General features: G+C 44.9%; 1 protein-coding gene across 1 annotated transcript in view; it reads right to left on the bottom strand.

Moving 5' to 3' along the window:
• Positions 1–8,969, bottom strand: part of IRAK1 (interleukin 1 receptor associated kinase 1) — a 52,832-nt gene extending 43,863 nt beyond the window's left edge. The window contains exon 1 of the mRNA XM_044269027.1: positions 8,957–8,969. Within this exon, the coding sequence (XP_044124962.1) occupies positions 8,957–8,969 (13 nt within the window). The remainder of the gene's footprint in view (positions 1–8,956) is intronic.
• Between the last annotated feature and the right edge of the window lie 5,241 nt (positions 8,970–14,210).

Below are 14,210 nucleotides of genomic sequence, written 5' to 3'. Positions count from 1 at the left end.
ATTTACTTTAATTCACTGCCAAAAAGTGAAACCTGGGGGAGGTTAAGGGTTCGCAGTTCATAACGGAAAGAACTTTAGGCTGGTACAAGGTGGCATCTTTACGGAACAGGAAGGCCGGCTCATCGTAAAATCCCATGCAAGTCACACTAGCTCGTGTGGCGGACTCTGGGTGCAGCTAAAGGAGATTCTTGAGAGAATTGTTATAGGGAAGGAATTTACAAGTTCATTCTAAAATAAATAACCAAGCAGTTTACAGAGTAACGTGAGAAGTCAGGCAGACTGGTAAAATAATCCGAAATGGAATGGAAAAATAAAATGGTAATAATAGATTCTTATACCCAAGACGACAAAGGCATATCGTTTAGGGCTGAAACAATTACTTAACTAAAATAGAGTAATTAGACACAAAAACATTTGTTGGCGTCATCGAATATTAATCACCGCTCCGTGGTCACCCGCCAGCCCGTACGCGCTGCACTGTATCCTGACACATCGTTAGGTCATCACACACGTAAGTGCGCACTATGACCCGACGCTGTGTGACGTCAGTGCAGCGCGCAGAGAAGAAGATGGAGGAGCCGTGGAGCGGCGCCCCTACAGAAAAGGTAAGTACTGGCGATGGGGACATGGCTAGGAGGGGGAGCAAGCTGGTGGCACTTGAGCTGTCAGTTTGATCTAAATCTAGCAGAGCAATGAATGAGATCTCTGGAGTTTGAGAAATGACCCCCTTAGCCTTACTCCACTCTTCCTATTAATAACACAGAAATGCTTGGCAGAGTTGATCATGCATATGTATGGGGGGGGGGGGGGGGGGGAGAAACTGTCGGCCAAACATGTGCAGACGACGCAGAAGACGCATGAGGCTCCTGTGCCCCCTGTTTGGGACTCTGCTCAGCTGCGCCCCCGTGGCTCCTGTGACAGAAGTAAGAAGTGCAGTAATAACTGCTCAGATGAGCTGCAGTTAATATAGCGTGACATACTTCGCCCACACACTAGGCTTTGCACTAATCCAATAACATGAATTATTATATGAAAGCACGCATATAAAAACTGCATCACAAAAGACAACATTCCTGTCCAACATGTGGGACGCTAACCCCCTAACCTCATAAAATGTTAGATAACTATGCAGTCTGAGCCATGCCAACAAAGTACTTCCTCGTCTAACTCCCATTAATCTGCTCCTGCTATCCCGAGAGCGCAGGGGACACGCTCGCTTCACTATTTTTGTCTTGCGAGTCCTACAATGCCAACATACCCTGCAGCGCTGTATCCAGAATGTGTACCCTCACACTGGTCCCAGCGCCCACCAGTGATTGCAAACTAACGTATATGGTGGCCTCAAGACTTTGCCCTGATGGCAGGAAATCTCTCTTCAGTGTACCCAACGAAGGCAAGCAGTCAAAAAAGACCTGTTACATGTGCACTCGGCAGCTGAAGACATCTGTGTTGGTCCCATGTTCATATGTGCCCGCATTGCTGAGAAAAATGACAATTTTAATATATCCAAATGAGCCTCTAGGAGCAACGGGGGCGTTGCCGTTACACCTAGAGGTTCTGCTCTCTCTGCAACTGCCGCAAAAAAAAAAAGATATATGCATTACTTTAAAAAGATGGTTTGACTTTGTCTGCAGACTGCAAACACAATGCAACTAAAGCAGCAAATTTACTGTTAAACCAGGCACAATGCCTTAGGCTTCTTTCGCACGAGCGTGACGGATTAGGTCCAGTGCGTTCAGGGAAACTTGCACCATTTTGCAAGCAAGTTCAGACAGACAGTTTTGTCTGCGATTGCGTTCAGTTTTTTTCCACACAAGTGCAATGCGTTTTTCACGCGCTTGCTTCCGGACGCAATGTGCTTTTCACTGAAGCCCCATTCACTTCTATGGGGCCAGGGCTGCGTGAAAAACGCAGACTATAGAACATGCTGCGATTTTCACGCAACGCGGAACTGATGTGTGAAAAAAAAACACGCTCATGTTCACAGACCCATTGAAATGAATGGGTCAGGATTCAGTGGGGGTGCTATGCGTTCACGTCACACATTGCAGCCGCGCGAAAACTCGCTCATGTGAAAGGGGCCTTATACCTCCAATGTAAACTGCAAACCCTTAAAACATTATCCCCAATTATAAATGAGTAGTACATGTGAATATAAGAAACTTTGTAATATATCTAATTAAAGAAAATGCTTTTGCCAGTCTGCTTTGCTCTGTTTTTAACACTGGCTTCTATGTGGGGGGGGATGCTGGATGAGAGGCACACAAAGTGCAGTTTCCTAGCTCTGCTACACATAGCACTTTTGATTCTACTATATCTAGTAGGGATAAAGCCTGTATTACACTGGCAGATTTTCTGCCAAATGATTGCCAACGAGTGTTCGTAGTAACGCTCGTTAGCGATCATCTGGCAGTCTAATACTCCCGCCGATTGCATGCTGAAAGATCACAATTTGCCGGCGGCAGATCTTGCTATTTAATATCACGATCTGCCGCCAGCAAATAACTAGATAGCATGGGGACAAGCAATGGCACAATGATCGCTCCTCCCCATACTGTGGAGAAGATGGCTGCATGTAATAGCAGTGGTCTCCTCCACTAGCGAGTAGGCAATAGCCGGGAAGGAAGACAATTGCCTGCAGAATCAGCTGGTGTAATACAGCCTTAAAGGGAGTTACGTCACTTCAGCAAGTGGCATTAATCATGTAGAACAGTTAATGCCAGGCACTTACTACTGTATTGTGATTCTCCATAATGCCCACTTTGCTGGAATGGATTAATTTTTCCATAACATTATACACTGCTTGTTTGCATGGTTACAACTAACCACCCTGCAATCCCCCAGCAGTGGTCGTACTTGCGCCTGACTGGAAAAAGCACCGGCCTCTCTGGTGGCTGGGACCGTGGAAGCGCACATAGAATAATGCTTTTTCCTATAGTGCAAGCATGACCACCACTGATGGATTGCAGGGTGGTCGTAACCATGGAAAAATTAAAATTCAGCCAGCAAACAAAGCAATATGAATAACAACAATACATTAGTAAGTGCTTTGTATTAACACCTTAAAGAGGACCTTTCACTAGTTTACAAACGAAAAACTAACTATACCTGTGGGCAGAGCGGCACCCAGGGGTCCCCCTGCACTTACTACCATGTCTGGGCGCCGCTCCGTTCGCCCGGTATAGGCTCAAAAAAAAAAAAAGACACGGAACAGACACGGAAAGAAAATACATTTGTGTGTATGAGCCCTAATGCAGATAGTGATACATCATATGAGAGTTATTACCTTACATGCCCCATATGTCCACTTTCATTTTTGCATCATTTTGGAAATGTAATTATATTTTTTACGATCTTATAAAAAGGTTTAGAATTTTAGAAGCAAATTTTTAAGAAAACTTCCGAAACCCATTTTATTAAGGACCACTTTAGTTATGAAGTCACTTTGTGGGGCTTGCATAGTGGAAACCACCCATAAATGACCACATTGTAGAAACTACGCCCCTCGAGGTATTCAAAACTGATTTTACAAACTTTGTTAACCCTTTAGGTGTTTTTTTTAATTATTTTTTTTAGCATAGTTACATAGTTGATACGGTTGAAAAAACAAAAACATAAGGCCATCAAGTTCAACCAAGCGATAGGTGGGGACGCGAATCACCAAAGTGAGTGAGACTCAGATTTCTACACGTTTTCATAAGCATTAATGTTGTTAATAAGCATCTAAACCCTTTTTAAAACTGTCCACTGTTCGTGCTGTGACCACGTCCTGAGGAAGTCTATTCCACAGATTCACAGTTCTTACAGTAAAGAAGCTTTGACGCTTCCGGAGACTAAACTTTTTCTTCTCCAGTTGAAGGCAGTGCCCCCTTGTCTTTTGAAGGCATGGAACGGTTTTTCACCGTATTTTTTGTATGGCCCATTTATATATTTGGTTAATCATGTTTCCCCCCCCCCCAAAACTAAATAAATTCAAATTCTATAGGCTTGGAAAGTATAGTTTAATAATTGGATTGAAAACTGGCTGAAGGACCGTGTCCAGAGAGTTGTGGTCGATGATTCCTATTCAGAATGGTCCCGGGTATAAGTGGTGACCCCAAGGTTCAGTGCTGGGCCCTCTATTATTTAATTTATTTATTAATAATAATCGAAGACAAGATTATTAGCACGATTTCTATTTTTGCAGATGACACTAAGCTGTGCAGTACTGTACAGTCTATGGAAGATGTCCATAAACTACAAGCTGACTTGGAGACACTGAGTGATTGGGCTTCAACTTGGCAAATGAGGTTCAATGTGGACAAATCTAAAGTTCTGCATCTTGGTAGTAATAATCTCTGTGCTTCATATGTCCTAGGGCAGTGGTGGCGAACCTATGGCACGGGCCCTCCCTGGGGGCACCCGCACTAAGGCATATGGTGTACCAATATGCCTTAGACTTTTCCTGCCATTCATCAGCGCAGGGCGCACTATGAACGGCACAGGCAGCACATTGAATCTAGGCAGGCTATTATAGCTACATGATAAAGTACATGGAAGATATACTGTATTGGTATTCAGGGTAAATTGCCGTGTTGGCACTTTGCAATAAGTGGGTTTTGGGTTGCAGTTTGGGCACTCTGTTTCTAAAAGGTTCGCCATTACTGTCCTAGGGCAGGGGTAGGCAACCTCCGGCTCCCAGCTGTTGTGAAACTACAACTCCCAGTATGCATACTTGCTCTGCTCTTCTAAGAACTCTCATAGAAATGAATGGAGCATGCTGGGAATTGTAGTTTCACAACAGCTGGGAGCCGGAGGTTGCCTACCCCTGTCCTAGGGGATGTAGCACTGGGAGAGTCACTTATAGAGAAGGATCTGGGTGTCCTTGTGGATGGTAAATTATATTACAGCACAATGTCAATCAGCTGCTTCTAAGGCCACCAGGATATTGTCCTGCATTAAACGAGGCATGGACTCGCGGGGCAGGGATGTAATATTACCACTTTACAAAGCGCTGGTGCGGCCTCATCTGGAATATGCAGTTCAGTTCTGGGCACCAGTCCATAGAAAGGATGCTCTGGAGCTGGAGAGAGTACACAGGAGAGCGACTAAACTGATAAGGGGCATGGAGGGTCTTAGTTATAAAGAAAGATTAATAGGTCTATAATTACCTGTGGAAGACCTAGATCTTTTTTGAATATGAGCACCACATTTGCCTTGCGCCAATCACTTGGCACTGTACCAGTACCTAGAAAATCTTTAAAAGTTATAAACAAGGGCACAGCAATGACTGAACTGAGCTCTTTAAGAACTCTTGGGTGAAATCCATCTGAACCCGGAGCCTTGTTCACATTTACCTTCTTTAACTTATCTTGGACCGTATCTGCAGTTAGCCAATTGAGTATATTACTGGATGTACTAACAGCCCCAGCACCACAGATATCAGCTCATTCCTCTTCTTTTGTATATACAGAGCTAAAAAAAACATTTAGTAACTCTGCCTTTTCCTTATCTTCAGTGACTACCTATACCTACCCCCTTCCCCACCACCCACCACCATCACAATTATTTAAAGGGGTTCTGCACCTCCTCTGGATAGATCATCAGCTTCTGATCGGCGGGGGTCCGACACCCGGGACCCCCGCCGATCAGCTGTTTGAGAAGGCAGCGGCGCTCCAGCAGCGCCGCGGCCTTCTCACTGTTTACCGCCGGGCCGCCCGCCCACTGACGTCACGACTTGTATCAACTAGAGTGGGCGCGGCTAAGCTCCATTCAAGTGAACAGAGCTTAGCCGCGCCCACTCTAGTTGATACAAGTCGTGACGTCAGTGGGCGGGCGGCCCGGCGGTAAATAGTGAGAAGGCAGCTGATCGGCGGGGGTCCCGGGTGTCGGACCCCCGCCGATCAGAAGCTGATGATCTATCCAGAGGATAGATCATCAGTTAAATGAAGGTGCAGAACCCCTTTAAGGAAACCTACCTGCTCAGACCTTGGTTTTTTAGCATTTACATATTTAAAGAATTTTTGGGGATTTTTCTTGCTCTCTTTTGCCACCTGCTGTTTGTTTTGTATTTTTGCTAATTTTATCTCCTTTTTACAGATTTTATTAAGCCCTTTGTAATCTTCAAACGCTACAGCTGGCCCCTCAGATTTGTATTTTTTAAATGCCCTTTTTTTTAACTTTTATTGCCCTTTTTACAGTAGCTGTAAGCCATGCCGTTTATACTTCCTAAAAGGAATACATTTTTAGTGCAATTACTCAATATGGATTTAAAGCTCTCCCATTTATCCTCAGTATTAGGCCTCATGCACACGAACGTTGTTTGGGTCCGCATCCGAGCCGCAACTTTTGTGGCTTGGATGCGGACCCATTCACTTCAACGGGCCGCAAATGATGCGGACAGCACTCTGTGTGCTGTCTGCATCCGTTGCTCTATTCCGTGGATCGCAAAAAAATATAACCTGTCCTATTCTTGTCCGTTTTTGCAGACAAGAATAGGCAGTTAAATTAAAACTCGGACGACACCCGAGTTTTGCAGATCCGCAATTTGCAGACCGCAAAACACACAACGAGTTTGTTTATAGTTTAGGGGGAATATAAATTACATTGTGGTCACTATTAACTAGTGTTTCTAGAACAGTCACATTTCCAACAAGCTCTGCATCGTTACCAGATCCAACAGAGCATCGCCCCTAGTGGGAGCTCCTACAAACTGGCCCATAAAGTGGTCCTGCAGCAAGTTGAGGAATCTTCTCCCCTTTGCGGTCAATGTCTGGGAAGTTAAAATCTCCCATTATGACCACTGTACCAGCCTGTGCAGCCTGCTCTATTTGGTCATACAGTTGCATTTCTATCTCCTCTGTGATGTTAGGGGGTCTATATATTACTCCAAGTATTATTTTTTCAGTTTTTATATCCCTTTGAAATTCCACCCATAAGATTTCCACATCCTCAGCATCCTCACCCACCATTGCCTCTTTCACACTTGTCTTCACATCACTCCTCACATACGGGCACACACCACCACCTTTTCTATTGACCCGGTCTTTCCATAATAGTGTAACACCCTCAATATTAACAGCCCAGTCATGTGAAGAGTCCAACCATGTCTCAGCCACACCGACTACATCTATGTGGTCTTCTAGTACCATAGCCTCCAGCTCCCCCATTTTTCTAGCTAGATTTCTGGCATTTGTGAAAATACATTTTAAATTACTATTACCTGTCAAGTAAATATGTGGGATTTTTGGTTACCATGGCGGCTGTTTGTATGTAACAGGTTCTTGCTACCAGCAGTTCTATTTTTCACCGTTGTATAGTTCTGCCCAGTCTTCTCCCTTCTTTCCAGCCCCCACTAAATCCCCACTGTCCCCTCCTATATCCCACTTATTAGTATGACCTCACACCCTCCCCCCAGATCCTAGTTTATGTAACTATGTATTGAACTGTCAGTGTCTTACCCTGGGGCTGGATCTCCTGGGCTTCCGTAGCTGGCAGTCACCATGCCTGTGCAAGGCATCGGGGCTGCCATGACAACCATCGGGTTCCCGTCACCGCAGCACGGGGACCTGATGGGGATGTACAAGCTTCTGCAAACCCACTGTATGCCGGCATACAGGGGGTTAATCCGCCGGCATCAGTGTTTTCACCGATAAAAGCGGATACAGCAGGGGCCCGGCTGTCAGCATCTGCCGGGCCCCTGCTGCTGATCGCAGCAGCGCATGTGGGGAGCTGGTTAACCCTAGGACGAGAATGGGTCAATGGGGACTGATCCGTTTTCTATGACAATCTGGCACAATAGAAAACGGATCCATCCTCCATTGACTTTCAATGGTGTTCAAAACGGATCTGTCTTGGCCATGTTACAGATAATACAAACGGATCCGTTCTGAACGGATGCAGACGGCTGTACTATCTGAACCGATCCGTCTGTGCAGAGACATTATGCATCTGCACCAAACACGAGTGTGAAAGTAGCCTTAGGCTCTACACTGTTCACAGTGAGGTAATAAATCACTTACAAGCTGAAAGCAACCTCCTCATCCCTCCATAGACTGTGTGTGAGAGGCTAGAGACAGCGAGGACATTGGAGCTACTAGACAAGAGTCTGAGTGAAGGGAAAGAGGAGGAAAGAGCCTGAAAAGCGCCAGGAGGAAGCATCATTCTTTAATTAGATATATTATAAAGTTTCTTATATTACACTGTACTATTCATTTTTAAAAACTTTTTATAACTGGATGTACACATTAATGACACTAACTGCGTGCAACAGGAGTCCTGTCAGCCGAATCCATAGACAGCACTGGGATTGCAGAAGTCAGACTGCTACTGAATACAAGAAAGGGCTAAAGACCAAATAAATTTACAAAAAATAAATAAAAATAATAATATAATAAAAAGTCATCCTTACTAACCACTTGTTGTGACATGTATGTCATTAACCCCGAGAATCCACCCACAGATATTTCTATCCTTTCCTATGACTGTGCTTCTGTCCTTTTGACAACAGGGTTTCTAGCTTTCGTCGCACTCTCAATAACAGAAGGACGGGTCCTGTCTGGAGTTATCACAACAGCGGCAGTGATTCATCCAAAAAGCTGCAGATCCGGCATGGAAATATCCGGACATCGAATCACTTCTACACCCACCGCTCGCAAAACTCCAGGTCTGAGCTCTCGTATTTTGTATGCAATTTTAACTTTTGTTGAAAAGCACACCAGTAGATATCACCACTAGACTGATGACCATGCATCAGGGGATGCTGGGACATGTAGTTCACAAGACAATGGGCCTCAAAGAAAAGAGTGCTGTACCAGAGCACGGCTCAGCAATTTCTACCTGCTGATCTTGCTCCAAGTAAACCACAGGAACAATCTATACACAACTGGCAATTACAGAGGTTACCCCACAAAAAAAAAAAAAAAAGCAGTGGTCCACTGATGAAGGGGCACACCCCCGAAACGCGTATGGGCTATACCTTGCACCGGCATGCTGGCAAAGAGTCTCCCCTGGATGGGATTTAATTTCGAAACTACAGAATAACTCTGGTGACGCACGATTCTACGGAGCGTACAACTCGCTGATGACACAAGACACAGTCAGCTGATATCCGCTAAGACCATCAAGTCGGCGTCCAGAGAAAGAAGCGACCAGACGAAGGTAACAGTGTATTAGCAATTACAAAGAGGTGGGACGCCACCATGAATGCTTATTGCACTTACCTGCTGGTCCTCTGGTCATATTGAAAAGACTGGTAACTCATCTGTCTATAGTGGCATAAAGAGTTAAAAGCGCAACTACGTATTATTCAAATGGTCTTTTTGATTTGGAATCACCTATAAAGCCCCCTGCGATTTTGTGCAGTTAACAGTTGATATTTTCATGGACGTATAAGTATATATCAACCTGCGGTTTGGTCGGATTCTAGCAGCGCTGTCATTGGATTGCCGATTGAACTTTTGCTGCGATTATCCTACATTGTTGCCGTTTGAACTGTTGCTGTGATTTTGTTACATTGTTGCAACATTGGACTTTGCTGCTAATTTTCACTGCCATTGCTGCTACATTTTATAATATTATTGCTACTGAATAGTTTATGCTATTTTAATAATTGATTTTATGTGTATTGATTAAAATCTCATCTTTGAGAACATATGTAGAGTGCCTGGTCTATCTATTTCTCTTGAAATATAATTAGTCTTTTACCTGTATATGAATAGATCCTGCCTGATCTGGGCCTCAAATACAATTGTTATTAACATTAGGCTACTTTCACACTAGCGTTCGGCTGTCCGCTCGTGAGCTCCGTTTGAAGGAGCTCACGAGCGGACCCGAACGCCTCCGTCCAGCCCTGATGCAGTCTGAATGAATGCGGATCCGCTCAGACTGCATCAGTCTGGCGGCGTTCAGCCTCCGCTCCGCTCGCCTCCGCACGGACAGGCGGACAGCTGAACGCTGCTTGCAGCGTTCGGGTGTCCGCCTGGCCGTGCGGATCCGTTCAGACTTACAATGTAAGTCAATGGGAACGGATCCGCTTGAAGATGTCACCATATGGCTCAATCTTCAAGCGGATCCGTCCCCCATTGACTTTACATTGAAAGTCTGAACGGATCCGCGCAGGCTACTTGCGCACTTGCGAATTTTTTTAAAGTTATTAATGCAGACGGATCCGTACTGAACGGAGCCTCCGTCTGCATTAATGTGATCGGATCCGTTCAGAACGGATCCGATCAAGCGCAAGTGTGAAAGTAGCTTAAGGGTAATATGATGACTCTGCTCAACGTGTCTTGTCTACACAGCAAAGCTTAGAAGACCTGCAACAAAATAGATCGCAGATAGCATCTTAAAAAAAATTATATTTAACTGTTTATTTTTTTGTAAATTCTTTATTTAGGTTTTCATTTTCATTTTCATTTCCATTTCCAAGTACCATGTATCAGTGCAGTCATGCAACAGAGAATGACCGATATCACAGAATAAAATGAAATTGAATCAAATGACAACTTGTAAGCGAAGAGGTCAAGAACCCAATGGGATACTACAACATCAAATGTGGAACAATATGAGCAAGCTAGGTCACAGACAGACAAATGATGCAAATGAGAAAAAAGAAAAGAAAAAGAACAAAGGGGGGGAAAAAGATGAAGTAATTAAAGAAAAGGAAAAAAGAAAAAAGGAAAGGGGGGGGGGAGGGAAAGGGGGAGCGGAAAGGCAACAACAGACCTCACTCTCACGGCTGTGCTAGAAGCGACCTGCATTCCGCTGAATCATAGAACTCCATCCAATGGCTCCAAGTTTTAGTAAACCTCTTCTCAGTACGCCTTAATGTAGAGGTGAGGTCTTCCATTCTCATGGTCTCCTGGATTTTGTTGATCCACATGGACACAGAGGGAACAGTTGGTTGCCTCCAGAGAGACGGAATACAGGCTCTTGCAGCGTTCACCAGATGTCTAACCACAGACCTTTTGTAGGAGGAGAGAGGAATCTCGCACTGATGGAGTAGGAAGAACCCCGGTGTTTTAGGGAGGGTATATGTGGTGAATTTAGATGTAATCGACCAGACCGAGTCCCAAAAACCGGAGAGACTAGGACAGCTCCAGAATGTGTGTAGGATAGTGCCTCTCTCCGAGCCACAACGCCAGCATAAAGGCGAGGTATGCGGGAAAATGGAGTGGAGTCTAGTAGGGACCCTATACCAACGGGACATCAGTTTGAAACCAGCCTCCTGAACATTGCTGGCAATAGAAGTTTTATGGACGCATGTGTACAGCCTGAGTCTCTGTTCCGATGTAAGTGTGGAATCTATATCCGCTTCCCATTGGGAGACAAAGTTAGGAGGGGGTTGATTGGCCGGATTGAGTAGTAGGTAGTACATTCGAGAGAGGGTGCGGCGAGACACACCTGATTGGTCACACAGAAACTCAAAGTCAGTTTTTTCACGGACATAGGACTCTGCCGGAAGGAGGGTAGCCATGAAGTGTTTAAGTTGACGAGACTGCCAGGGGTTAATGGCAGGGATACCCGACATCTCCGAGACTTGTTGGGGGGAAAGCCACGAATTCAAGGCGATCAAATGATGGGCCCTGAATTTGTTGCAGTTTACCAAAGTTCGAAAGGGACCATGTTCCAACCCCGGGGGGAATTGTGGATTACCCAAAAGAGGGAACATAGGAGAGGGGGAAGGAGAGATGTTGGGGTGGTTCTGAATGGAGGAGAAGACCTTCAGTGAGGGACCTATGGTTGGGTGTAAACGAGCATCAAGCGGAACATAGGTGCCTAACCATGGGATAGCAGGCAAAGGAGTGGAAAGAAATGATTGTTCGACCGAGATCCATTGTTTATAGGCTTTGTGTCTACACCAGTCCACAATTCTGAGGAGGTGAGATGCTCTGTGGTATGAAATAAAGTCAGGGAGCCCTAGTCCACCTTCCAGTTTAGGCCGGAAAAGTATCGACCTAGCAATCCTGGACGGATATTTAACTGTTTATGATAAAAAAAAGTTACCATGTTACAGTATTATATGGAAATGATTTATGAAGCTTAGTTACGTAAAGTCAATATCCTTCTCTGCTGCTTTACCAGAAAGAGCTGCAGCTCAATCCACTGGCAACACTCAGCAAATGAAAAAGTTATAAACTCAGCAGATTTTTATCGTAATGAACAATTCCTCCACTGTTTGGCTGTGAAAAAATAAATAATATAGAACCACCTCGCCGAGAAATACCGGGCTCACGGATAACACAGTGAAATGATTCTTCACCAGTAGAGCCCTTCGATCCTGGTGCAAACTACTGCAAACCTCACCTGAAGGGATCATAACCCATTACCCATCCAATCTTACTTTTGTTTGATTTGTATTAATTCTTTCACCTGCCCTTTACCTTTTTTTTTTTTTCACATTATCACTTTAGTGATTGTGTTGGGTTATATCATTATATTATACTATATAGCGGTCAGACCCCCACTGATCAGTTAGTTATCCCCTATCTGCTGCACTTTCCTAAACAGTGCAAAAAAGGTTCCGCCACCATATACAGCTGCAAATATCCTTCAGTAAGCTTGTGTACGAACCTACAAAACAACGAGGTTGGTAGTGAATAATATGGCTAATAATTGAGTCACAGGGTGTCACACTAATTACAGTTCACTAAAACATCATAAAACAGCAGCTACAGTGATAAAAGCCTATGGGGGGCAACAATAAGAGTAGAAGGGAACGTCTCCTCGCAACCGTCTATTTATGGAATATGGCACTAGCGTTAGTCAGTACATGGCATGCACTACAGGGCGGTTTGTTGGCACCCAACACACATGCCCTGCCACGTTAGCATTGGCGGTGGCTGAATCCATTTGGCATATAAGCATGATGACATACTTTTGCCCATGACGTGTATTAAGAGGCTCAACACCAGTTTACAAGCAGAATTTAAGAACTGAAAAAGTAGAGTAATTTGCATTACTTATCTTGTGCTGACCCAGTGTGACATCCTGTATTATACTCCTCAAGAGCTGCATTCATAACTAGGCAGGCTGCCTGCACAGAGAGTCGCCCCCCCCCAGTTACTGTACAGACACTGTACCATCTGACATAGGAAACACTACCTTTCCTACTGCATTATAGATGCACAGAGCAGAATTGTGAATGCAGCTCTGGAGTACAAGTGTGCCTGTACACGTTGCAGATTTTGTTGCGGAAATTCCCACAACTGAAAATCGGTTCCATTCATAAACATGGGGTGGCAAGCACATGGATTTCTGCAAACACCATTCAGGTGAACGCAACGGATTTTCAATCGCGTAAAATTCTGCAACAAAATCAGCAGCGTGTGAAGGCAGATTACATGCAATTTTTCTGTGCCAATTTTTGTTCAGAAAAAAACACCACAACCATAATGCAATACCGGCAAAGTAAGGCCTCATGCACACAACAGGTTTTTTTTTTACGGTCCTCAAAAAAGGGGTCCGTAGGTCCGTGATCCGTGACTGTTTTTTCGTCCGTGGGTCTTCCTTGATTTTTGGAGGATCCACGGACATGAAAAAAAAAAAAAAAAAAAAAGTTGTTTTGGTGTCCACCTGGCCGTGCGGAGCCAAACAGATCCGTCCTGAATTACAATGCAAGTCAATGGGGACGGATCCGTTTGACGTTGACACAATATGGTGCCATTTTATACGGATCCGTCCCCATTGACTTTCAATGTAAAGTCTGGAGTCTCTTTTATACCATCGGATCAGAGTTTTCTCCAATCCGATGGTATATTTTAACTTGAAGCGTCCCCATCACCATGGGAACGCCTCTATGTTAGAATATACTGTCGGATATGAGTTACATCGTGAAAACTCATATCCGACAGTATATTCTAACAGAGGCGTTCCCATGGTGATGGGGACGCTTCTAGTTAGAATATACTACAAACTGTGTACATGACTGCCCCCTGCTGCCTGGCAGCACCCGATCTCTTACAGGGGGCAGTGATCAGCACAATTAACCCCTCAGGTGCCGCACCTGAAGGGGTTAATTGTGCGTATCATAGCCCCCTGTAAGAGATCAGGGGCTGCCAGGCAGCAGGGGGCAGACCCTCCCCCCCCCCCCTCCCCAGTTTGAATATCATTGGTGGCCAGTGTGCGGCCTCCCCAGGCCCCCCTCCCTCCCTCTATAGCATTAATAACATTGGTGGCAGTGTGCGGCCTCCCCTCTCTTCCCCCCGCCCCGATCATTGGTGGCAGCAGAGTTC

The sequence above is a fragment of the Bufo gargarizans genome, chromosome 9, assembly GCF_014858855.1.
Source record: "Bufo gargarizans isolate SCDJY-AF-19 chromosome 9, ASM1485885v1, whole genome shotgun sequence".
In the NCBI taxonomy this organism is placed as follows: domain Eukaryota; kingdom Metazoa; phylum Chordata; class Amphibia; order Anura; family Bufonidae; genus Bufo; species Bufo gargarizans.
The sequence above is the reverse complement of the archived record's forward strand: the minus strand, read 5'-3'. Positions and strand labels throughout refer to the sequence as shown.